Below are 26372 nucleotides of genomic sequence, written 5' to 3' on the forward strand. Positions count from 1 at the left end.
GTAGTGTGGTTTTCCACTTTAATTTTGAGTGTGACTCCAAATCCAGACCTCCATGGGTTGATAAATTGGATTTCCATTGATTATTTTTGTGTGATTTTGTTGTCAGCACATTCAACTATGTAAAGAAAAAAGTATTTAATAAGATTATTTCTTTCATTCAGATCTAGGATGTGTTGTTTAAGTGTTCCCTTTATTTTTTTGAGCAGTATATATACATTTCTTTTGGAAACCATCATACATAAAGTTGAGAGTTAGTGTGGACTCAGTCTGTGGAGAGCAATGTGTAGGTTGGCAGCAGTCGTAACTCCAACAAACGAAAAAACTATGTCCATCTTTTCATGGGTTTTAATAATGACGGTTCAGCCAGTCACATTCATCATCAGACTAAAACTGACTTACTTTGTTTACACACAAATCATGAAACCTTGTACAAGAAAACATATTACAAAACTAACAGTAGTGAAATAGTAAAGAAGAAAAAAAGAGAAAGGCAGAAGGAAACATTTTTTTTTTTTTACAAATAAAAACAATCTTCCCTCATCATTTTGGCAAACCAGAATTCCTCCAATCACTTACATCATCAACATGTGACAATCTTAATCCCAGCTTCAAAATGGTATCTCCCAAATACATTAAGACATTACGGGCCAATTTCCCAGACACAGATTAAGACTAGTCCTGGACTCAGAAGCATGTTTAATGGAGATTCTCTTGATGTACTTTTTAGTTCAGGACTAGGCTTAATCTGTGTCTGGGAAACCGTCCCTGAAGGTCTCTTCTCACCTAGTACATCATCAGTGCCCAAAAGTCTCAATCTCAGTTTAAAGGCTTTCATCTCCCACATCCATTAAGACATGACTAGGTCTGTTCTCTCTTAGTACGCGCTCACTTCCTCTACTGTATCTCCCCTATAGGTCAGCAGTTGGCGTGACAGCCCTGTTGCCATGGCAATAAATGATGGCCGCACATCACGTTGTGCTCTGTCGGTAAGCAGCAGTGCGCTGGGCGTGGGGTCACCAGCCCATGGGGATCCCTTTCGGGGGTCTGTGCTGCAGCGTCCTCCCACACGCAGCAGTGCTCTGGAACGCTGGCGTCCAGTAGAGTCTCCTCACACTTGGGCTATAGGGTCATTTCTGACCTCCTATACGGCTGGTCCTCAGGCGCAGCGCGGTGTTGTTACCTCTTGCTGGAGGTGCGCACCTGGTGCCGGACCCAGCCTGTAGGAGCTACAGGACAGAATGATAAACATCAGGGCCGTAACCAGGGTTTGAGTTTTAATGAGGTCCGGAAGGATTTTTAAATTTTTTAATTGAAGCTCATTTACTGAATTTCTATACAATTAAAACACTTCAAATGCTATTTGGAGATCAGCAAAAATAAGCAAAATTGACCACAGCCATTATCACCTTGGCTGCTGTAGGTTCATTCCCCTCATTCAACCTACAAACACATAGCCTACTAGCTATACAGATGTAATCTTATACCCTTGAAAAGGGGCAGAATATGACAAATTATTCACACTGACACATAGCATCAGCCACTGTTCAGTCAGTTGTAATGACGATTTGCATAAAATCATAAACTCTTGAAATTACATAGCGTTCACATTTGTATTCCTAGGCACTACTGATCAAGCTCTGCACAAACAGACATCAATGGAGCACAGATTATTGTGTTATCACATTCACATTAATTATTAGAATATTACTTTCGATTCTGTATTAATATCAGTGATGTATTGAAAAAATAAAAAAAAGTTGGGTAATGGACAAGATGAACAACCACCGATATAAAATGAAAACGTGTGACATTTTTAGAACTACATGGTTTGCATTTTAATTATTTTATTTAACCAGGTAAGTTGACTGAGAACACATTCTTATTTACAGCAATGACCCAGGGAATATTTTATTAATCATGTTTTACTTTTACCCCTTATTTTGTGATATTCAATTGGTAGTTACAGTCTTGTCTCATCGCTGCAGCTCCCCTACGGACTTGGGAGAGGCGAAGGTCGAGAGCCATGCGTCCTCCGAAATACGACCCTGCCAAGCCACACTACTTCTTGACACACTGCTCGCTTAACCCAGAAGCCAGCCGCACCAATGTGTCGGCGGAAACACTGTCCAACTGGAAAACATATTCAGCTTGCAAGCACCCGGCCCACCACAAGGAGTCGCTAGAGCACAATAGGACATAGCCCCTAACCCGGACAATGCTGGGCCAATTGTGCACCGCCTCATAGGTCTCCCGTTCACAGCCGGTTGTGACACAGCCTGGAATCGAACCCGGGGCTGTAATGACACCTCAAGCACTGCGACGCAGTGCCTTATACCGCTGTGCCACTCGGGAGGCCTGGGAATAGTGAAAGGGGAGAGGAATACGCCAATTGGAAGTTGGAGATGATTAGGTGGCCACGATGGTATGAGGGCCAGATTGGGATTTTAGCCAGGGCACCGGGGTTGACACCCCTACTTTTACCATAAGTGCCATGGGATCTTTAGTGACCACAGAGTCAGGCACCCATTTAACGTACCATCTGAAAGACAGCACCCTACACAGGGTAATGTCCCCAATCACTGCCCTGGGGCATTGGGGGGAAAATAAAAATAAAAAATTGACCAGAAGAAACAGTGCCTCCTACTGGCCCTCCAACCACTTCCAGCAGCATCTGGTCTCCCCTCCAGGACCAACCCTGCTTAGCTTCAGATGCAAGCCAGCAGTGGGATGCAGGGTGGCATGTTGCTGGCTGTAGGCCTATAGGGAAGATAGGCCATGTCGAGACGCGTATTTTTTGCTCCTCATGAGGTAGGCGCCGTGTAAAGTTAGGTTCTTACTTAATCCTTCTAGCTGGCTAAGAAATACTAGCCATACTAGCTCTTCAATATTACTGTAATAGAAGTCCTTGACATATCTATAAGCAACTACCAATTGTGCACTCATTCTCCGAGTCGGTCTTTATTTAGCCGACTCGGAGATGGGGTGGTTCATTTCACGTGTCAGGCCCTCAACATGTGCCACAAGAGGGCGGAGTTAGCCATTTGAGAGAGTGGTGAATGTGCTGCTAAAAAGGCAAATCCATCCAACGCAGGCGAACATACCACTCTTCATGATTCCACTCGTTCACAAAGAGGCAGGCGCGATTAAAAGAATATAAGCCTTCTGAGCTTTGATCAATGCTGGGAGCAATATTTTCTGTATTGTGTACATTATTATTATAATTTTTATTAAAAAACATTAGAGGTCTGGACCTCTGTGTCCTCATATATAGTTACGGCCATGATTACCATGTAGGCCCACTAATTACAGTCAGTCTAAGTGTTGGAGACATTGCTTTATAGATGGGATGTTAACTTGTAATATTGGATTCGGACGCCATGTGTCCTGCATCTTGATTAGGGGTGTGTTATGTCATAACACTCACAGCGTGGCTGTCCTGGTGGTCTGGGGTTGCTGGCACTGCTGCCAAAGGAGGACTGGAAGTTGTGGATGGTCTCCTGCAAAATCTGCCTCTCTCTCCCCTGCAGCAACAATTCAGGTGAATAATAATAATACATTGTATTTATACATTTTTATTGGATGCATCAAGCTGTGATCCCTCTTTGGTAACTAAAACAAATAGATAGGCACGGAACACAGAGGGGGGTTAGTAAATATTGAAAACATACCTTCCCAGCATTGAGTTCAGAAATAGCTGCCAGTATTTGTTGTCTAGGCCCATCTGTCTTAATCCCCAGTTCCTTTAAATCTCCATCTGTTAGAGTGAGGAAAGCCTCCATATCCACCTGTATTGGATGCACATTGACTGAGTGAGTAGATGACATGAGATTTAAACCACAGCTATGAACATTTTAGGATAAGTAGAAAATACACAATGGCTTAAGCTATAGTGAGGATAACGCAAACCTCTTGCTCTTCGAATATGGGCTGGTACTTCTCCAACGAAAGTTTCTTCAGGATACTGGACAGCTCATCTGGGTGTAGTGAGAGATCGGCAGAGATAAGCAGAGGAAGGGATTGTTTTTAAAGTATTCATATCAACCAGAGATGCACTGGCTCACCCTCGTCGGTGATGGTGCCACTGCTGGAGCCACCGCTGCTCTTGGAGCGCGGGTGGGAGGAGGCGGAGGACAGGGAGTCCCCCGGGGGAGGTTTGGGGGTGGGGGATGGAGACGGGGTCAGGGTGGGAGAGGTGCTCTTGGAGGTGGAGGAGTTCCCAGACTGGGGTCTCTTCTTTAGGTCAGCTTTCTGTAAAGAAAATAGATGGATGTGAATCACTTAGTTCACTAGTTAACACTGACATGTTGCAAGCGTGTATGAGCCTTTATAATGTCTTATAACAAGGCTTGTAATAGGTTGTCCTTCTATGTATCTATATTATATCTGACCCGTCTGGAGTGGACGTCGCTGGACACCAGGCTGGGGGTGCTGTGGATGTCTGGGAGACTGATGTCAGGCACGGTGGGGGCAGGAGCAGGCACAGGGGTGGGGCTTGGCACCTCTGCTGTCTGGGCCTTTGGATCTAACAGGCCGGCGGCTCTTTTCCTCTGGGCAGCAATTTGTGACAGGACGCTGTCTGAACTGCCCCCTTTGGGGAAGAGAAGAAACACAGCCCATGAGTAGCACTACCACTGAGTAGTACTAGCACTAGCGGTCTGCTCAAATCTCATAGATTAAATCAAATCAAATAACATTTTAATGGTCACATACACATGGTTAGCATATGTTAATGTGAGTGTAGCGAAATGCTTGTGCTTCTAGTTCCGACCATGCAGTAATATCTAACAAATAATCTAACAATTTCACAACTACCTTATACACACAAGTGTAAAGGAATGAATAAGAATATGTACATATAAATATATGGATGAGCGATGGCCAAACGGCATAGGCAAGATGCAGTAGATGGTATAGAGTACAGTATATACATATAAGATGAGTAATGTAGGGTATGTAAACATTATATAAAGTGGCATTGTTTAAAGTGACTAGTGATACATTTATTACATCCAATTTTTTATTATTAAAGTGGCTAGAGATTTGAGTCAGTATGTTGGCAGCAGCCACTCAATGTTAGTGATGGCAGTTTAACAGTCTGATGGCCTTGAGATAGAAGCAGTTTTTCAGTCTCTCGGTTCCAGCTTTGATGCACCTGTACTGACCTCGCCTTCTGGATGATAGCGGGGTGAACAGGCAGTGGCTCGGGTGGTTGTTGTCCTTGATGATCTTTTTGGCTTTCCTGTGACATCGGATGCTGTAGGTGTCCTGGAGGGCAGGTAGTATGCCCCCGGTGATGCGTTGTGCAGACCTCACTACCCTCTGGAGAGCCTTACGGTTGAGGGCGGAGCAGTTGTCGTACCAGGCGGTGATACAGTCCGACAGGATGCTCTCGATTGTGCATCTGTAAAAGTTTGTAAGTGTTTTTGGTGACAAGCCAAATTTCTTCAGCCTCTTGAGGTTCACCACGGTGTCTGTGTGGGTGGACCATTTCAGTTTGTCCGTGATGTGTACGCCGAGGAACTTAAAACTTTCCATCTTCTCCACTACTGTCCCATCGATGTGGATAGGGAGGTGCTCCCTCTGCTGTTTCCTGAAGTCCACGATCATCTCCTTTGTTTTGTTTACGTTTACTGTACCTGAGCGGTTGTGTGAGTCTGGCCCGTGGCGGTTGAGCCCTGCCACCCCGTTGGAGCCACCTGAGGAGTGGGGGAAGTGGTAGTTGCCTGAGTTGGAGGGGGAGGTGGATGAGGGGCCCTTGGTGAGGCTAGGGAACTTAATGGACCTGCTCACCACACGACTGAGTGTGAGGATATTTTCCTGACACCACACTCCGAGGGCCCTCATCTCCTCCCTGAAGGCCGTCTCGTCGTTGTTGGTAATCAAGCTGTTGTGTCGTCTGCAAACTTGATGATTGAGTTGGAGGCGTGCACGGCCACGCAGTCATGGGTGAACAGGGAGAGCAGGAGAGGGCTAAGAACGCACCCTTGTGGGGCCCCAGTGTTGAGGATCAGCGGGGTGGAGATGTTGTTTCCTACCCTCACCACCTGGGGGCGGCTCGTCTGAAAGTCCAGGACCCAGTTGCACAGGACGGGGGTTGAGACCCAGGGTCTCGAGCTTAATGACGAGTTTGGAGGGTACTATGGTGTTAAATGCTGAGCTGTAATCGATGAACAGCATTCTTACATAGGTATTCCTCTTGTCCTGATGGGTTAGGGCAGTGTGCAGTGTGATTGCGATTGCGTCGTCTGTGGACCTATTGGGGCGGAAAGCAAATTGGAGTGGGTCTAGGGTGTCAGGTAGGGTGGAGGTGATATGATCCTTGACTAGTCTCTCAAAGCACTTCATGATGACGGAAGTGAGTGCTACGGGGCGATAGTCGTTTAGCTCAGTTAACTTAGCTTTCTTGGGAACAGGAATAATGGTGGCCCTCTTGAAGCATGTGGGAACAGCAGACTGGGATAGGGATTGATTGAATATGTCAGTAAACACACCAGCCAGCAGGTCTGTGCATGCTCTGAGGACGCGGCTAGGGATGCCGTCTGGGCTGGCAGCCTTACGAGGGTTAACACGTTTAAATGTTTTACTCACGTTGGCTGCAGTGAAGGAGAGCCCGCAGGTTTTGGTAGCGGGCCGTGTCAGTGGCACCGTATTGTCCTCAAAGCGAGCAAAGAAGTTGTTTAGTTTGTCTGGGAGCAAGACATCGGTGTCCTATACTGACGCTTAGCTTGTTTGATTGCCTTGCGGAGGGATTAGCTACACTGTTTATATTCGGTCATGTTTCCGGTCGCCTTGCCATGATTAAAAGCAGTGGTACGCTCTTTCAGTTTTGCGCGAATGCTGCCATCAATCCACGGTTTCTGGTTGGGGATGGTTTTAATAGTCTCCATGGGTACAACATCACCGATGCACTTGCTAATAAACTCACTCACCGAATCAGCGTATACATCAATGTTGTTGTTCGACGCTATCCGGAACATATCACAGTCCACGTGATTGAAGCAATCTTGAAGTGTGGAATCAGCTTGGTCGGACCAGCGTTGAACAGACCTGAGCACTGGCGTTTCCTGTTTTAGTTTCTGTCTATAGGCTGGGAGCAACAAAATGGAATTGTGGTCAGATTTGATGAAAGGATGGCGAGGGAGGGCTTTGTATGCGTTGCGGAAGTTACAGTAGCAATGATCCAGAATTTAGCCAGCCCGGGTCGCGCATTCGATATGCTGAATTTTTTTTAGGGAGCCTTGTTTTCAGATTAGCCTTGTTAAAATCCCCAGCTACAATAAATGCAGCCTCAGGATATGAGGTTTCCACTTTAGAGTCCAATGAAGTTCTTTCAGGGCCGTCGAGGTGTCTGCTTGGGGGGGATATACACGGTTGTGATTATAATCGAAGAGACATCTCTTGGTAGATAATGCGGTCGGCATTTGATTGTAAGGAATTCTAGGTCAGGTGAACAAAAGGACTTAAGTTCCTGTATGTTGTTATGATCACACCATGACTCGTTAATCATAAGGCATACACCCCCGCCCTTCTTCTTACCAGAGAGATGTTTGTTTCTGTCAGCGCGATGCGTGAAGAAACCGGGTGGCTGTACCGACTCTGATAACGTATCCCGAGTGAGCCATGTTTCCGTGAAACAGAGAATGTTACAATCTCTGATGTCTCTCTGGAAGGCAACCCTTGCTCGAATTTCGTCTACCTTGTTGTCAAGAGACTGGACATTGGCGAGTAATATACTCGGGAGCAGTGAGCGATGTGCCCGTCTACGGAGCCTGACCAGAAGACCAGTCTTGTCTGCCCCTTCTGCAGCGCCGTTGTTTTGGGTCACCTACTGGGATCCGATCCATTGTCCTGAGTGGTGGTCCAAACAGAGGATCCGCTTCAGGAAAGTCATATTCCTGGTCGTAATGTTGGTAAGTTGACGTTGCTCTTCTATCCAATAGTTCTTCCTGGGTGTATGTAATAAGACTTAAGATTTCCTGGGGTAACAGTGTAAGAAATAATACATTAAAAAAAACAAAATACTGCATAGTTTCCTAAGAACGCGAAGAGAGGAGACCATCTCTGTCGGAGCCAGTTCAGTAATCATCTGATCTCTGCTCAGGCAGTCTGAAAGTGTGTGTGTGTGTATGACACCTAGCCAAGTGTGTTTTCATGTGCCTGTACCTGAGCGGTTGTGTGAGTCTGGCCCGTGGCGGTTGAGCCCTGCCACCCCGTTGGAGCCACCTGAGGAGTGGGGGGAGTGGTAGTTGCCTGAGTTGGAGGGGGAGGTGGATGAGGGGCCCTTGGTGAGGCTGGGAAACTTAATGGACCTGCTCACCACACGACTGATAGAGGTCTGTGACACAGGATGGAAGGAAATAATACTTTTTCTTCACTCCAAAATCACAATTTATCAGTGGTTTTCAATTACAGTGAAAAAAAATAAAAAATCAGCAGCAACGTGTGACTCACAATGTCAGAGTTGCCACTGCTGTTGAAGTTGGCTTTGCCGGGTCTCTGTGGCATGGGCAGCCGTGAGGCTTCGCTCTTGCCCTCTTTGATGACCCTGGAGCGGTCTGAGTTCCACGGCTCAAAGTTCGACGGGGGCAGAAAGGGTGGGATCACTGCCTTCAGCTTGTCGTTGGGCAGACGGGTCAGCGGCGCCCCATTTCTCAGCTGAAAGTTTAGTAAAAGTTTAAATCAGCTCAATCATGCCAGCATTGCATTATCTATGCAGTAGCATGCACAGTAAATAGTCTATGCTCCCCAGTCCAGACAGAGCATCTCCATTATCACAGTTTTCTGTCAATAATATCCACAATGTGTAGCAGTTTGCCACAGGATTCCATTGTTCACTTCAACTGAAGTTTCAATGAAATGTAGCCACAGGGCTTATCATGGTTAATTCATTTAAATTCAAAACCTCTTCAAATGTAAAGACTCCTACCATTGTGGTTATTAGAAAGTCATCCTTCTCTGTGCCCGTTCTGCCAAGACCTATGAAACAGATACAAATAAATCAATAGGTAGTTTAGTAGAACCATACATGACATTCTCTCATGTTCCTGTATTCAAGGCCCAACTGTTTCAGCCACTGACCGCTAAATAGAATGTTTCAACTAAATCTCTCAGGAAGAAAATGGCCATTGTGAAAAATGAACCGTTTCAAAACATCAGGGAATCAAGATGGTTTCTAGGAAATGCCACTTACAGACATTTACCATACTTTTGTTCAATTCCCATTTCTCACAAACAATCCATGCATAATCAGTAGGTCAGCTTATACAATACTAAAGTATTGCTTATTCTTAACTGACTATACTGTAAAAAGAAATACTGCAAAAATTGTGTTTACAAAACAAAAACTGGAATATTGTTATTGGGAAAGGTCTTATTTCCCCCGTGTCTCACCACTGTCTTTGCTCTTAGCTGTCCAGGCCGTGCTGATGTCAGTACTCCCCATGGCTGCAGGGGGCGACACCGCCCCGCACGGGGTTGCACTCTTCCTCTCAGCCTTCATGGTGGCGTCCAGAGGCGCCTCGGGTTCGTCAGGGAAGGGGGCCAGGCGGTTGGAGGATAGCCCGTGTCTTAGAGTGTGGGTCAGCTTTAGCCTCCGGAATCTGTTAGACATCCTGTTCCACCACGACTGGACAGGAAGGAGACAGTAGTCATATGCCATATGATAATAAACCGAGAGTGCACAACATATGGCCCCTGGGCGAAATGCAGCCCAAAATCTGATTTCATTTGGCCCTGATCTAAACAGTGCCTGACCTTCAATCCTCCTCTGTCATCGGGTGGTACGGGGACATTATTGAGAGACTGCCTGCTCTTGGAGCCAGTGAGGGGAGTCCTGCCCCTGTGTTTTCCCTTGTCTTTGTCCACCTGCATGCAGACGGACGCCAACAACCTCACCAGCTCAGTGTCTGTAGGGAACAGAATAGCAGAGTGTGACTTGGATGCATTGGGTTTACCAGGTGCACTAAGCTCTAGCAATGATAACACATATCACAGTGCAAATGCATTATAACACTTCACACTGACTATCTGCACCAGTAAACTCAGAAGCAGCGGCAGATTGTGTTGTGGTTTAACCTGGGTCATTCAGCAGCATGACCAGGTCAAAAGCAGTGTATCCATTCTTGGCTCGCAGGTTGACATCTGCACCCTGACTGAGCAGATACTTCACCACATCTTTATTCCTATGAGCAAAGGTACGAAAGAAGAAAAGATTAGATTAGAAGACAACTTAAAAATCCCCTTGACTGTATACACTACCGGTCAATGTTTTAGAACACCTACTCATTCAAGGGCTTTTCTTTATTTTTACTATTTTCTACATTGTTGAAGTGTGAAGACATCAAAACTATGAAATAACACATGGAATCATGTAGTAACCAAAAAAGTGTAAACAAATTATATTTGATATTCTTCAAACAGCCACGGTTCTTCTTGATGACAGCTTTGCACACGCTTGACATTCTCTCAACCAGCTTCATGAGGTAGTCACCTGGAATGCATTTAAATTAACAGGTGTGCCTTCTTAAAAGTACATTTGTGGAATTTCTGTCCTTCTTAATGCGTTTGAGCCAGTCAGTTGTGTTGTGACAAGGTAGGGGGTAAGAAGACAGCCCTATTTGGTAAAAGTCCATATTATGGCAAGAACAGCTCAAATAAGCAAAGAGAAAGGACAGTCCATCATTACTTTAAGACATGAAGGTCAGTCAATATGGACATTTTCAAGAACTTTGAAAGTTTCTTGGCCTCCACAATCCCCCGACCTCAACCAAATTGAGATGGGTTGGGATGAGTCGAACCGCAGAGTGAAGGAAAAGCAGCCAACAAGTGCTCAGCATATGTGGGAACTCCTTCAAGACTGTCGGAAAAGCATTTCAGGTGAAGCTGGTTGAGAGAATGCCAAAAGTGTGTAAAGCTGTCATCAAGGAAAAGGGTGGCTATTTGAAGAATCTCAAATATAAAATATATTGTTAATGGTTACTACATGATTCCATGTGTTATTTTCTAGTTTTGATGTCTTCACTATTATTCTACAATGTAGAAAATAGTAAAAATAAAGAAAAACCCTTGAATGAGTAGGTGATCTAAAAGTTTTCACCGGTAGTGTATGTGTTTTAGCCATTGTGTGTTTGTGAAGGTGTCTGTGTAGAATAAGAAAGTGTAATCAAAATTGCGGTCATGCGTCACATACTTACCCATGGTACGTGGCCTGCATGAGGGCCGTCCAGCCGTGTACTCCATCTTGTTTGTCCACGTCGGCGCTCTTCTCCAGCAGGAGCTGCACCACTTCCAGCTGCCCACTGACGGCTGCTATCATCAGGGGAGACGCCCCGTCCGGGTTGGCCATGTTCACCTGGGATGGATCTTCCTCCAAGATCTCCTTCACCAGCTGGGAGTTTCCTGGGACACACACATGCACACACACACACACACACACACACACAAACCCACATGTAAACACACATGCACAAACACACACGCACACACACAGACACACATGCAAACATACATGCACAAACACACATGTAAACACACATGCACAAACACACACACACGCACAAACAGACACACATGCAAACATACATGCACAAACAAACACACATGCACAAACAAACACACATGCACACATGCAAACACACATGCACACGTGCAAACACACACACTCACACAGATATGAGTATGAACGCACGCACAAGATTACCACAGACCACTCAATTCCAGCTACATACATTCTTATTGAAACAAAGGCTTCTGTCCTCCACCCAAAAGTTTCAAATATTTTCAGCCCTCTCAGACCCCACACATTCTTCCCTCCCAGGGTTTTACGCCAGACTGCATTGAGCAAGCATGCAAGACTGCCCAGTGCACATACCATGTTAGATTCTCTCAAACTCACATAGTCCCTACTTCAGGAATGTTTAGATATGACTTTTTGGTTGAACTACATGCATGGTAGTGTTATGCCCACTCTTGCAGACATAACCCAATACGACAGCTTTCCCCTTACAATGCAATACGTCCTCTCACAAGGCAAACCTCTGTTTAGTATGTGCCTGCGTCCGCTAAACTCACCTAACTTCAAGGCACTGAAAACATCTGGTCTCCTCTTCTCGTCATCTATGAGAGTGGTAAAAGAACAGAAGATGAATGTACTAAGGACTGAAAAAGCAACAATCCTACATGGCCACCACCACCACACACTACCCCTACTGCTGAACCCAGTCATATTGGGTACCAGAAGAAGACAGGGAACACTTGAGTGGAGAAATACTGGAGAGTCAACAAAGCCCAGTCCAAAACCACCAGGAGAGTGGACCACAATCACATGACTGCTAGCCAGGCAGACGGATGAGGGAACTCAAAACATGTGACTGGTCCTTTTCGTCCTGAATTGTAGTTAAGGTTAGTGTGCTTACCATAGCGTACAATAACAATATATGCATTGTAAGAATTCAGTAGTGATATGGAGAAAACTTTAGCGTTGACTTTGAGATCTCTGATATATCAGTTGAACAGCAAAACAATAGAGAAAATGCAAGCGGAAAATATGTTATATATTTTTTTTTAGGTTAGGGCTCAAAGGCAAGATTCATTGTACACAATCTGCACCACACCAATGACATACACTTGAAGTCGCCACTTTACATACACTTAGGTTGGAGTCATTAAAACTCGTTTTTCAACCACTCCACAAATTTCTTGTTAATTAACAAACTATAGTTTTGGCAAGTCGGTTAGGACATCTACTTTGTGCATGACACAAGTCATTTTTGCAATAATTGTTTACAGACAGATTATTTCACTTGTAATTCACTGTATCACAACTCCATTGGGTCAGAGGTTTACATACACTAAGTTGACTGTGCCTTTAAACAGCTCGGAAAAATCCAGAAAATGATGTCATGGCTTTAGAAGCTTCTGTTTGTCTAATTGACATCATTTGAGTCTATTGGAGGTGTACCTGTGGATGTATTTCAAGGCCTACCTTCAAACTCAGTGCCTCTTTGCTTGACATCATGGGAAAATCAAAAGAAATCAACCAAGATCTCCGAAAAAATATTGTAGACCTCCACAAGTCTGGTTCATCCTTGGGAGCAATTTTCAAAACACCTGAAGGTACCACGTTCATCTGTACAAACAATAGTACATAAGTATAAACACCATGGGACCACGCAGCCGTCATACCGCTCAGGAAGGAGACGCGTTCTGTCTCCTAGAGATGAATGTACTTTGGTGCGAAAAGTGCAAATCAATCCCAGAACAACAGCAAAGGACCGTGTGAAGATGCTGGAGGAAACAGGTACAAAAGTATCTATATCCACAGTAAAACTAGTCCTATATCGACATAACCTTAAAGGCCGCTCAGCAAGGAAGAAGCCACTGCTCCAAAACCGGCATAAAAAAATCCAGACTACGGTTTGCAACTGCACATGGGGACAAAGATCATACTTTTTGGAGAAATGTCCTCTGGTCTGATGAAACAAAAATAGAACTGTTTGGCCATAATGACCCTCGTTATGTTTGGAGGAAAAAGGGGGAGGCTTGCAAGCAAAAGAACACCATCCCAACTAGAGGTCGACAGATTAATCAGAATGGCCGATTAATTAGGGCCGATTTCAAGTTTTCATAACAATCGGTAATCGGTATTTTTGGACACCGATTGTGGCCGATATTATTATTATTATTTATTTTTTTACACCTTTATTTAACTAGGCAAGTCAGTTAAGAACACATTCTTATTTTCAATGACGGCCTAGGAACGGTGGGTTAACTGCCTTGTTCAGGGGCAGAACGACAGATTTTTACCTTGTCAGCTCGGGGATTCATTTTTGCAACCTTCCGGTTACTAGTCCAATGCTCTAACCACCTGCCTTACATTGCACTCCACGAGGAGCCTGCATGGCAGGCTGACTACCTGTTATGCGAGGGCAGCAAGAAGCCAAGGTAAGTTGCTAGCTAGCATTAAACTTATCTTATAAAAACAATCAATCAATCTTAACATAATCACTAGTTAACTACACATGGTTGATGATATTACTAGTTTATCTTGCGTGTCCTGCGTTGCATATAATCGATGCGGTGCCTGTTAATTTCTCATCGAATCACAGCCTACTTCGCCAAACGGGTGATGATTTAGCACTGTCGTTGCACCAATGTGTACCTAACCATAAACATCAATGCCTTTCTTTGAAATCAATACACAAGTATATATTTTTAAACCTGCATATTTAGTTAATATTGCCTGCTAACATGAATTTCTTTTAACTAGGGAAATTGTGTCACTTCTCTTGCGTTCCGTGCAAGCAGTCAGGGTATATGCAGCAGTTTGGGCCGCCTGGCTCGTTCCTAACAAAGACCGTAATTAACTTGCCAGAATTGTACATCATTATGACATAACATTGAAGGTTGTACAATGTAACAGCAATATTTAGACTTAGGGATGCCACCCATTAGATAAAATACGGAACGGTTCCGTATTTCACTGAAAGAATAAACGTTTTGTTTTCTAAATGATCGTTTCCGGATTCGACCATATTAATGACCAAAGGCTCGCATTTCTGTGTGTTATTATGTTATAATTAAGTCTATGATTTGATATTTGATAGAGCAGTCTGACTGAGCGATGGTAGGCAGCAGCAGGGTCGTAAGCATTCATTCAAACAGCACCTTCGTGCATTTGCCAGCAGCTCTTCGCTGTGCTTCAAGCATTGAGCTGTTTATGACTTCAAGCCTATCAACTTCCGAGATTAGGCTGGTGTAACCGATGTGAAATGGCTAGCTAGTCAGCGGGGTGCGCGCTAATAGCGTTTCAATTGGTGACGTCACTCGCTCTGTGACCTTGAAGTAGTTGTTCCCCTTGCTCTGCAAGGGCCGCGGCTTTTGTGGAGCGATGGGTAACGATGCTTCGAGGGTGGCTGTTGTCGATGTTTTCCTGCGGCGAGGAGAGGGACGGAAGCTATACTGTTACACTGGCAATACTAAAGTGCCTATAAGAACATCCAATAGTCAAAGGTATATGAAATACAAATGGTATAGAGAGAAATAGTCCTATAATTCCTATAACAACTACAACCTAAAACTTCTTACCTGGGAATATTGAAGACTCATGTTAAAATGATCCACCAGCTTTCATATGCTCTCATGTTCTGAGCAAGGAACTTAAACGCTAGCTTTTTTACATGGCACATATTGCACTTTTACTTTCTTCTCCAACACTTTGCTTTTGCATTATTTAAACCAAATTGAACATGATTCATTATTTACTTGAGGCTAAATTGATGTTATTGATGTATTATATTAAGTTAAAATAAGTGTTCACTCAGTATTGTTGTAATTGTCATTATACAAATAAATAAATAAAGAATAACCCCCCCCCCAAAAAAAAATCGTCCGATGAATCGGTATCGGCTTTTTTGGGTCCTCCAATAATCGGTATCGGCGTTGAAAAATCATAATCGGTCGACCTCTAATCCCAACCGTGAAGCACGGAGGTGGCAGCATCATGTTGTGGGGGTGCTTTGCTGCAGGAGGGACTGGTGCACTTCACAAAATAGTTTGGCATCATGAGGGAGAAGAATTATGTGGATATATTGAAGCAACATCTCAAGACATCAGTCAGGAAGTTAAAGTTTTGTCGCAAATGGGTCTTCCAAATGGACAATGACCCCAAGCATACTTCCAAAGTTGTGGCAAAATGGCTTAAGGACAACAAAGCCAAGGTATTGGAGTGGCCATCACAAAGCCCTGACCTCAATCCTATAGAAAAGTTGTGGGCAGAACTGAAAAGGCGTGTGCGAGCAAGGAGGCCTACAAACCTGACTCAGTTACACCAGCTCTGTCAGGAGGAATGGGCCAAAATTCACCCAACTTATTGTGGGAAGCTTGTGGAAGGCTACCCAAAACATTTGACCCCAGTTAAACAATTTAAAGGCAATGCTACCAAATACTAATTGAGTGTATGTAAACTTCTGCCCACTGGTAATGTGATGAAAGAAATAAAAACTGAAATAAATAATTCCCTCTATTATTACTCTGACATTTCACATTATTAAAATAAAGTGGTGATCCTAACTGACCTTAGACAGGGAATTCTTACTAGGATTAAATGTCAGGAACTGTGAAAAACGGAGTTTAAATGTATTTGGCTAAGGTGTATGTAAACTTACAACTTCAACTGTACGTTGTCTTTCCAGTTATACAGGATGATGTAGTTCATAGGCATTACTGAGTCATGTTGATCATTAGAATGGGTCACTGGCTGAAGAAATTCTAGGAAGCTTCAGATGTTTAAAGGGATAGCCCACCCCAAAATCAAAGTTTGTTTTCATTATAGCTCAAAAGGCGGTCTTGCATCTGCTTAGAATGGGAATTATTGGCACTAACCATCTAACTACTAGGCTTAAATGGTGCCAATCTTTCCCATTCATTTGGAATTGAGGCCTGCAGATTTTTCCTAATATCACAGGATCTACACAGGAATTTGGGGGTGAAAACGTCCAAATAAAAATGTTTTATTTTCGGGTAAACTGTCCTTTTAAGGTGGCACTTCATTACCTACGTTCAGAGGGCCACAACATTGCGGGACGTTCAGATAGAAATATATTATGGACAACAGACTCTCTGACATGTAGAGTGAGGAATCGTGTCAGCTCTATTTGTGACATTTCTATCTGCAGCGTTCAGTTTGTTGCCCGCTGCTGAACGCAGCCCTGCTATAATAACAATTTGTCAAAGAAATGCAGAGCTCAGACGTTTTCAAGGGTAGGTTTCAAATTCGGGTTCCCTCCTGTGTACTTCTTGGCCAAACACAAGAGGCACATCAAAGAGAACAGGTGTCTAAAGGGGGAACTCTGTAACAATGTCTCTTTCTTTTAGACACCCAAGGTGTGACCACTGCTTTACTTTCACTTGAGTGTCAATTGTAGTGTTACAATAAAGCTTTGAGTTAATTAGAAAACGTTCACAACAATCGAGACTTCTACCTATGAGTGACCAGGACAAGATCCGCTGAAGACTTCCGTTAAGTCTCAAAGAATAACTTGTTGCAATCTTATCTGTGTATTGACTAACGACAATCATATCAGAAATAGAAAAACTCTGCTTTGTGCCTTGTTGGCCTAATTTGACTGCATATCAAATTAGGTGTTTCTCCTGAATGTTCCTTCAGTGGGACAGAGATCCCTGAATCAGCATCAAGGCATGCCAACAATAACATTTCCTCAACAAATTGAAACCTAGCATTAATGTATTGGGGCAGGGCGTAACAGTGTTAGATGGGGGTCTGTTCCAGTCCACCTAAATTGGTTTAATGAAAATACTGGGAAAACTGATTTCCAACAGTGTGCAGCCGACCAGGGTTCAAATCCGGGTCTCATACATGTCACAAGACTGTGTTAGCCCGCCGAGCTAAAGCCTAGACGTTGCTAGGGTTACTCATCACATTAGTGTGGTTCACCAAACCACCTTCATTACACCTGGAGAGAGTAGTGAACTCGTGGCTGTTCTATACCTGGCTGTGGGCGCACGGTGGTGATGGAGTCCAGGTAGGCCTTGACATCCCTCTGATTGAGCTGCAGCGATAGCTCGAAGGCAGTCTTGGCTAGCACGTTGACCTGGTCCGGGTCCGCACCCCGCTCCACCAGCTGCTGGGCCACGACCACCTTCCCGCTCAGCGTGGCCAGCATGAGGGCACCCCAGCCTGTGGTCTTCTGGGAAAAGTTCACCTCCGCCCCCCACTCCAGGAGCAGGCGAACGGATGCCTCGTGGCCATGCTGTGAGGCAGCAAGGAGCGCCGTGATATCCATGAACTCCCTTCCACCCTCGTCTCCGACACTGTTGTTGCTGTTGGTGACACCCTCAGCGAGCGCCAGGTGGTCGTAGTCGTCGACGTAGGCGCCGCTCTCCAGGAGGAGCTTGGCCACATGGGTGTGGCCCCCTCTGGCCGCCATAGTCAACACGCTGGCCCCCATCCGGTTCCTGCCGTTCATCTCCGCCCCGTTCTCCAGCAGGATGTGGGCCACATTTAGATGGCCAAACCTAGTGGACGACAAGACAACGTCATGGAACTGTCCAAAGATTTCCAAAAACGTACTAAGATCATCTTAAGTCCATTGGTAGGCAATGAACGCACAATGATGTTAATGCTTATTTTTTTGAAGACTAGGGGAACCTTCATATGGGGTCATAGGTCACATGGTACACAGGTGACCAGGAAGTGTTAGGAGAGAGGAGAGCAGTCATGTCAAGACGGGATACAGCTTATATGAAATTGACATCAAAGGTTTAAACAAATTGCCTTTTTGGTAACCCTAACCATTTTCCTAACCTTAACCTAATTCTCCTAACATGCCATGTTAATTATCCTTACCTGCTACGAAAAGTCAATTCTGAGAAACTGTATATCATCTAGTCAAAACCGAGGAGAGCATATGTTTCTAATCATTAAGATGCTCTATCCCTTTAAAGGTAGACTCAGCAATACGACATAGATGCAGTTATAAGTAAACAGCATTGTGGATCAATTTCCGCAACAACTAAGACCGTTGAAGCACGAGCGTACATTCAGCACCATGAGTTGTCCATTTCCGATTGATTGTGCCGCGGCTGCTGCTTCAAGTTTCAGAACCACAATGTAAGTTACTCAAATTTGGCTTATTGTGAGATCAATAACTATGATAAACAGACCTACATCATGGGCAAGAAACAGAATAAAATCAATTATACATTTACATTTTTTTTTTTTTACATTTTAGTCATTTAGCAGACGCTCTTATCCAGAGCGACTTACAGTAGTGAATGCATACATTACATACATATTTTTTTTTTTCTGTGCTGGCCCCCCGTGGGAATCGAACCCACAACCCTGGCGTTGCAAACGCCATGCTCTACCAACTGAGCTACAGGGAAGGCCCGAGGGTGGCAGTTCAGGAGGATTATAGTAGTAGCAAGCTATCAAATTTGACCTCCGGTCCTCCTCATCTTTGATCTCTCCTTCTAAAACTGAACAGAACATTGGCTATAGGCTAGTCCACACACATTTTTTTGGACTAGGCCAATCAAAGATCATTTTCAGAAGAAGCCTTTGACTCTCCTCCTGAACTGCCACCCTAGGCCTACATAGCACTGCCATTGGTTAGGCAGAACACAAAGAAGTTTTAGATTAGCAAGAGCAGAGCAGGCCGGGGCTCAGGGTTGAAATATCCATTGCAGTGTGTAATGCAGCCTAGCTTTATTTACACCATCCCAGCTGCTATCTTAGAAATATAACTTTGCTCTGTGCTTCTCTGAGCATGCACTTGGTAGCCTATAGGCCAAGCCTGGACAATTCAAGTCCTCGGGGGCCTGATTGGTGTCACACTTTTCCCCGATGCCTAGCAAACATTTTACATTTACGTAATTTAGCAGACGCTCTTACCCAGAGCGACTTACAAATTGGTGCATTCACCTTATGATATCCACACCTGATTTAAACTAATTGCATTTTTAACTGAAGATCATGATTAGTTGTTTATTGGAGTCAGGTGTGTTAGCTGGAGCTGGGGCAAAAGTGTGACACCAATCAGGCCCCTGAGGACTTGAATTGAGGTAGGATCAGGATACGGGGACGAGAGGAAAATGGAGTCCCTAGAGAAAGCAAGTACAAGATGGGTGTCAGGGGTGGAGCGGCAGTATTATCATAAGGAGACGTGTACTTGGAAAACGGAGAAGGAATAAGAGAGGGAGAAGAGGTCTAAGAGAGTGAGGGAAGAAGGTGAGCTTGAGTCGGATACAAATGGTGGAAAAAAGGGAGATGTTTTGTCAAAGAAGGATGGTAGAAAGTGCAAGCAGAGGGAGCTGAAGGACAGGAGGAGAAATGGAAGTGAATGAGGGTGAAGTATCGAAGGTGGTAGGTGCGGTAAAGTTATCGGAGACTGAGGTATACACCGAGGATCAGGATGAAGAAGAGTCTGACAGTAGGAGTGAAGTTCCTGGAAAAAGTGGACTCTTGCCTTTTGGCTGATCCACTTGTGGTTTCCCGTGGGTGAAAAAAAGAGTTGGGTCAAGTGGAATCGGTGAGGGTAACTAGAAGTGGTCTAGTGATAATTGTTTGTGTTTCTGTTGGGCAGAGGAAGAACGCGCTCGAAGTAAAAAGAATGGGGGCAAGAAAAGTGAGTTGTTTCGTTCACAAGAAAAGGGCACCAATGAAAGGAGTGATAACTGGAGTAGCAGTAGAAATAAACGTTGACCAGCTGAGGGCAAAGATTCCCAGTGTATGTGATGCTCGTCGTTTGATGCGACGCAGACAGGGTGGCGAGAGTGGGGAAACAGAAGAGTCATTGTCTGTTCTTTTGACTTTTGAAGTTGAGTCTTTGCCTGACAAAGTGAAGTTAGGATATATAAGTTATCCTGTACAAGCGTATGTGCCGGATACATTAAGATGTTACAGGTGTCAATCTATTGGGCATGTGGCAGCAGTGTGTAGGAGGGAGGGTCCAAAGTGTGAGAAATGTGAAGAAGGGCATGAGAGAAAGGAATGTGTAGTACTGGGGAAACTAGTGGAATGTGTTAATTGTAGGGGTGTCCATGGAGCTGGGGATCAGAAATGTTGTGTGCGAGAGAGGCAGGTTGAGGTTTCCAGGGTTAGAGTAGAGCAGAAGTTGTCATATGCTGAGGCAGTGAAGAAAGTAGAGGAAGATGGGGTAAGGGGGAGGAGTGGGGAGAGAAGTAGAGATATACCAGTACAGAGGGATAGGCCACAAAGTGAAACACGTTTCAGTAAGATTTGGATTTTTAGCATTTATAGCAATGGTTATTAATTGTACTGCAGGGATGGATCGGAAGTCTCCGAAAACTGAGGTTGTCGTGGCAGCTGCTGGGTGTGCGAGACTTGTCAGCAGAAGCGTTACAGGATGTGTTAAGTGGTAATGTCCCATCCTTTCAGGGTGATGGCATGAGGCAGGAATAAATACATTTAATTAGTGGAGTAGGGGGGTGTTAATTTTATTTTATATAATTTTGAAATTAGTGAGTATAGTGTTAGATTGTAAGGTATTTATTTAGTATATTTTTATTTTTCAAGTAAAGTATAAGGGAGTTGTACTCCAGTCTAGTAGGTGGCAGTAATGCAACAAATTGGATTCCAACTGCCGTTAAACCTTGAAGAAGAAGACTGGCGTCATCCAGGCCTGCTACAGGCTATGGATCATCTTCTTCGATGGGGTTTAACGGCAGTTGGCATCCGATGTTAATGGTGGATTACCGCCACCAGCTAGATGGGGCACTGAATAAGAAACAAAAACAACGTTGCGGGAAAGGGGAAAACGACATCATACAAAATAAAAACAAGTCAACTAAGAAAACCCATCCCACTTCTTCAATCACAGTCCACTCCAAAATAAACTCAGCAAAAAAAGAAACGTCCCTTTTTCAGGGTCCTGGCTTTCAAAGATAATTCATAAATATTCAAATAACTTCACAGATCTTCATTGTAAAGGGTATAAACACTGTTTCCCATGCTTGTTCAATGAACCATAAACAATGAATGAACAAGCACCTGTGGAACGGTCGTTAAGACACTAACAGCTTACAGACGGTAGGCAATTAAGGTCACAGTTATGAAAACTTAGGACACTAAAGAGGCCTTTCTACTGACTCTGAAAAACACCAAAAGAAAGATGCCCAGGGTCCCTGCTCATCTGCGTGAACGTGCCTTAGGCATGCTGCAAGGAGGCATGAGGACCGCAGATGTAGCCAGGGCAATAAATTGCAATGGCCGTACTGTGAGACGCCTAAGACAGCGCTACAGGGAGACAGGATGGCAGCTGATCGTCCTCGCAGTGGCAGACCACGTGTAACAACACCTGGACAGGATCGGTACATCTTAACATCACACCTGCAAGACAGGTACAGGATTGCAACCACAACTGCCCGAGTTACACCAGGAACGCACAATCCCTCCATCAGTGCTCAGACTGTCCGCAATAGGCTGAGAGAGGCTGGACTGAGGGCTTGTAGGCCTGTTGTAAGGCAGGTCCTCACCAGACAACCCCGGCAACAACGTCGCCTATGGGCACAAACCCACCGTCGCTGGACCAGACAGGACTGGCAAAAAGTGCTCTTCACTGACGAGTCACGGTTTTGTCTCACCAGGGGTGATGGTCGGATTCGCGTTTATCATTGAAGGATTGACCGTTACACCGAGGCCTGTACTCTGGAGCGGGATCGATTTGGAGGTGGAGGGTCCGTCATGATCTGGGGCGGTGTGACACAGCATCATCGAACTGAGCTTGTTGTTATTGCAGGCAATCTCAACGCTGTGCGTTACTGGGAAGACATCCTCCTCCCTCATGTGGTACCTTCCTGCAGGCTCATCCTGACATGACCCTCCAGCATGACAATGCCACCAGCCATACTGCTTGTTCTGTGCGTGATTTCCTACAATACAGGAATGTCCGTGTTCTGCCATGGCCAGCGAAGAGCCCGGATCTCAATCCTATTGAGCATGTCTGGCACCTTTTGGATCAGAGGGTGAGGGCTAGGGCCATTCCCCCCAGAAATGTCCGGGAACTTGCAGGTGCCTTGGTGGAAGAGTGGGGTAACATCTCACAGCAAGAACTGGCAAATCTAGTGCAGTCCATGAGGAGGAGATGCACTGCAGTACTTAATGCAGCTGGTGGCCACACCAGATACTGACAGTTACTTTTGATTTTGACTCCCCCTTTGTTCAGGGACACATTATTCCATTTCTGTTAATCACATGTCTGTGGAAGTTGTTCAGCTTATGTCTCAGTTGTTGAATCTTGTTATGTTCATACAAATATTTACACATGTTAAGTTTACTGAAAAGAAACGCAGTTGACAGTGAGAGGACATTTCTTTTTTTGCTGAGTTGACATCCCTACACAGGCTCAGGGGCCTGTGATGGCGTAACATTCACCAACAGGATTTCTTGCACAGCCTCGGCTGTGAAATCACAAATACCCAGAAAATGTTCAGCAGCATTCAAAATGATTCCAATTTCCTTACACTTCTTCTCCGCTTCTGCTGTAAAGTTTATGACCATTGCAATAAATAATACAAAGTCCACCTTTTTAGCATTTCACTATCCCTCAGTTGATGAGAAACCTTCACTATTAGTGCTGGCTCTGCTACCATTGTTTCTTCCCCGCCACTCGTTCCATCCAATCTTCTCACCGCCTCCAGATATGAGACACTCTGGACACTCCTTACCCTTGCCACCTCATTCTCCTTCACCCTAACAGGGTGAACACACTTGACTAAATCGTTCACATTTATGACACTGAAGAGGCTTGTTCACAAAAGCTCATGAATCCTAACTTTCTATGAGAAGGGAGAAACTATTAATCAAAAAACAGTAGCATGGATAAAGTTCATTTCTTTTCTCCATCCACCATAGAGGTCAGTCAGCTTGCACCAACCACTCCATCGATGTCTTCAGTTACATCCTCTTCCTTTATTTCTTGCGCCACCCCAAAAATAACCCCCTTGATAGGCGCCCTGCTACGAAAATCTATACAGGAAACAGTCCACTCCGATATCTTTTTGAGTCTTAAAACAAACTTATTCTGCTTCGCAGACACACAAAAAAATCTAAATAAGACCACTTCTTGTGACTCACTTTCCTTCAACACATTCCAGATTGTCCTTGAGATGTTAAACATATTTCCCAAGAAGCATTGATCCAAAACCCTCACTCTGAATAAAAACGAGTCTGGTGGTTTCCTATTTTCCACCACAGCTTTACTTCTTTCTCATTTCCCTTTTTCCTTGCCACTGAACCCACTATTCTCACTTTCTGTACTATTATCTTCACCCGACTCAATAGCAGTTTCAAACAAAACCTCAGTTTCCACCATCTTCCCGACCAGATATGGATAATTTGATTGAGACCACACAAAATAGCCTATAGGCACACTCGATATTGCACGCCCAGTGGAGAATCAGAGATGAGGGGAGGCATCGGCCACATGTTGATATATAGACTAATAAGCAACTCATTTTAAAACCCTGAGAAATATAGAAATGTCATCAATTACAAATTGCATGACCTGAACTGGACTAGATACAAAAAATACGAAACCCTCCCCTTGACTGAAATTGAAAAAGTATGACTCTCCCCCATTTCCCTCCAGGTACATTATGTAAATATAAATCCATCCCTTACTGCTCGAACACACCCAATATCTGAGGTGCTGCTCGTGGCAACGTCATTTCGCTGAGTCTACATTTAAGATGATCTTTATGGAAACTCACCCCTGGCTAGTATGGATTGTTTCATTTTGATTTATTCATCACACAATATTCTGTGTTGTGCATATATTATAATACAATTATAACATTTTAATCGGGGACACACCCATTTAACATCTGTATACATTATTGACCAATATCATGAGCACATGAACTGGTAGCAACCACACCTTGTAGCCTGCATGAGAGGCGTCCAGCCATAGTTGTTACGGCTGTCCACCGAAGCCCCCTTTCGCAGTAGAAATCGGACCAGATTCTCATGTCCACTCGCCGAGGCAAACTGCAACGCGGTGTTGCCCTCTTCATCTGTGCAATCCACTGGCACCAGCGAAAGTCCCCGTGAGATGTCCACAACATTGCATTCCGATCCCGCTTCTGACCGCAGTCTGCTTTGCCTCCCGGACTCTTTCGCCCCGGGATCAAGAATCCCTCGAGCAGTTTCGTAGTCTCCTTCATCACAAGCACGAAACAACAACAGTGCGTTTGGTGGAACTCCTAAATTCATCTCCGAGGTTAGTTTGAGTTCCAGTTGTGGTGTTCTAAAACTTTTCTCCTCCTTAATCCAATGTCTATCGGCGGCCCAACTTTGAAAAGCATGACGCACTAACAAGAGTAAAGTTCTCTCCTCGAGTAATACGGCGTTTTGGTTTGTACTATAACCAATATTATCATACAAATTAAAAGCATAAAGCTTTTTATTTTCTAATGTAAATCATATTCGCAGACAGTTACTCTCTCGTCTCAACCTCTGGAAATGTTGTCATTCTACGCGTGCGCAAAATGAAGACAACATAAGAGCAGTCTTTTTCGGACCACCTCCTTTTTATTGAAAAAAATAAAGACAAACGTCTTATTGGACGAAAGGAGTCATTTGGAACATTAGACTAAATAGTTGAGGGCTACAGACCGTGATGGATGGTTAAAATCGATCACATTAATTTATAGTATAGTAGGCTAGTATGAATATTTAATGGTCAACTTTAATATTCATTTAGGCATGATAAAGAACATGGGATTTTGGATATAGGCCTACTGTTCTCTTGGTTTATAAACGAGAGAACACGACACTTTTTTAGTATATGAAACAATGTGTAGACTATGACGTTACTCTTTACGCCACTGCTATTGTTTTATATTGCTGTTTATTAATTTGGAGTTGAGGTTGGTAATTTAATTGGCAGTTGTCTTATATGAATGCATTATAAACATGCATAGGCTCACTATGGAACGGTAAGGTTTTAAGAATACAATCAAGATAGTTTAAGGATACTGTGCAGAGCAAAATCCATAACATACACAGATACTTGCTGCAGTCAGAATCTCTACTCTTCCGAGTGTGTTCGTTTACTCCCCCTCATAAATTACAATGCGTATAAGTGTGGGCTAGAGGTAGTCTCCACTTTATTCATCTTACACCAATCCATTCATTTTAAATCTATGGGGGATATGGAAGGCAATGAAAGAGTGTACCCTACCCTTTGGGGAGACTTATTGAGGACCCTAATGGTTTGATCAGTTTTCAGTACTTCAATGTGGCACCACAGATAGACAGCAGAGGGAGCCATTCTCCTGTGAAATGCATTGTGTGGTGGAGTCGACTACCATTTTTTGAGGTCAATTAATTTGAGGGTCACTTTCTCCTCTCATAACTACTCCACACACAGTTTATAAGCCTAACTGTAAGGATCCTTCTAAATGAGTAATGTTCTTTCCAATTTGTGGCAACCAGCCAAGTACAACAGCCATGGCCCGCTCATCAACTTTTCCAATTACCCTGTCAAACATTGATATATAGCTCAATATCATCAGCACCGAATCACGGAGCTGGAGGTCCACTCCCCAAGCACATACAGGGACACTTTTTTAAATAGAAACAACGGCTATAAATTAAAAGATCTGACAAGGCCGTAGTAGTTTGTCTGTCCTTACTGCTAGACGGCCTACATTGGCTGGTAGGACGTTTAAAGCACTAAGCTGTTTGTTACTGTAAAGTCATATAAAATCTAACTGATCCATAGACAGGTTCCACACAACGCTTTTTGGATATAATGATATGAATATTCAGCAGTGCAATTCATGCACTTCAAATCAAATTTGATTGGTCACATACACATGGTTAGCAGATC

At 44.2% G+C, this 26372-nt stretch overlaps 1 protein-coding gene across 1 annotated transcript; it reads right to left on the reverse strand.

The window, feature by feature from the left end:
• Positions 1–330: 330 nt before the first annotated feature.
• On the reverse strand, positions 331–25026 carry LOC106590424 (ankyrin repeat and SAM domain-containing protein 6). Its single transcript, XM_014181442.2, has 16 exons — positions 24417–25026; positions 17507–18033; positions 12070–12114; positions 11193–11397; positions 10075–10181; positions 9754–9905; positions 9391–9625; positions 8927–8976; positions 8452–8655; positions 8164–8335; positions 4389–4588; positions 4062–4248; positions 3907–3974; positions 3669–3785; positions 3425–3521; positions 331–1226 (listed from the first exon to the last, which is right to left on the reverse strand). The coding sequence occupies exons 1-16, from the start codon at positions 24749–24751 to the stop codon at positions 1177–1179; spliced, it is 2751 nt and encodes a 916-aa protein (XP_014036917.2). The 5' UTR covers positions 24752–25026; the 3' UTR covers positions 331–1176.
• Between the last annotated feature and the right edge of the window lie 1346 nt (positions 25027–26372).

This window comes from Salmo salar, chromosome ssa29 (assembly GCF_905237065.1).
Source record: "Salmo salar chromosome ssa29, Ssal_v3.1, whole genome shotgun sequence".
Classification (NCBI taxonomy): domain Eukaryota; kingdom Metazoa; phylum Chordata; class Actinopteri; order Salmoniformes; family Salmonidae; genus Salmo; species Salmo salar.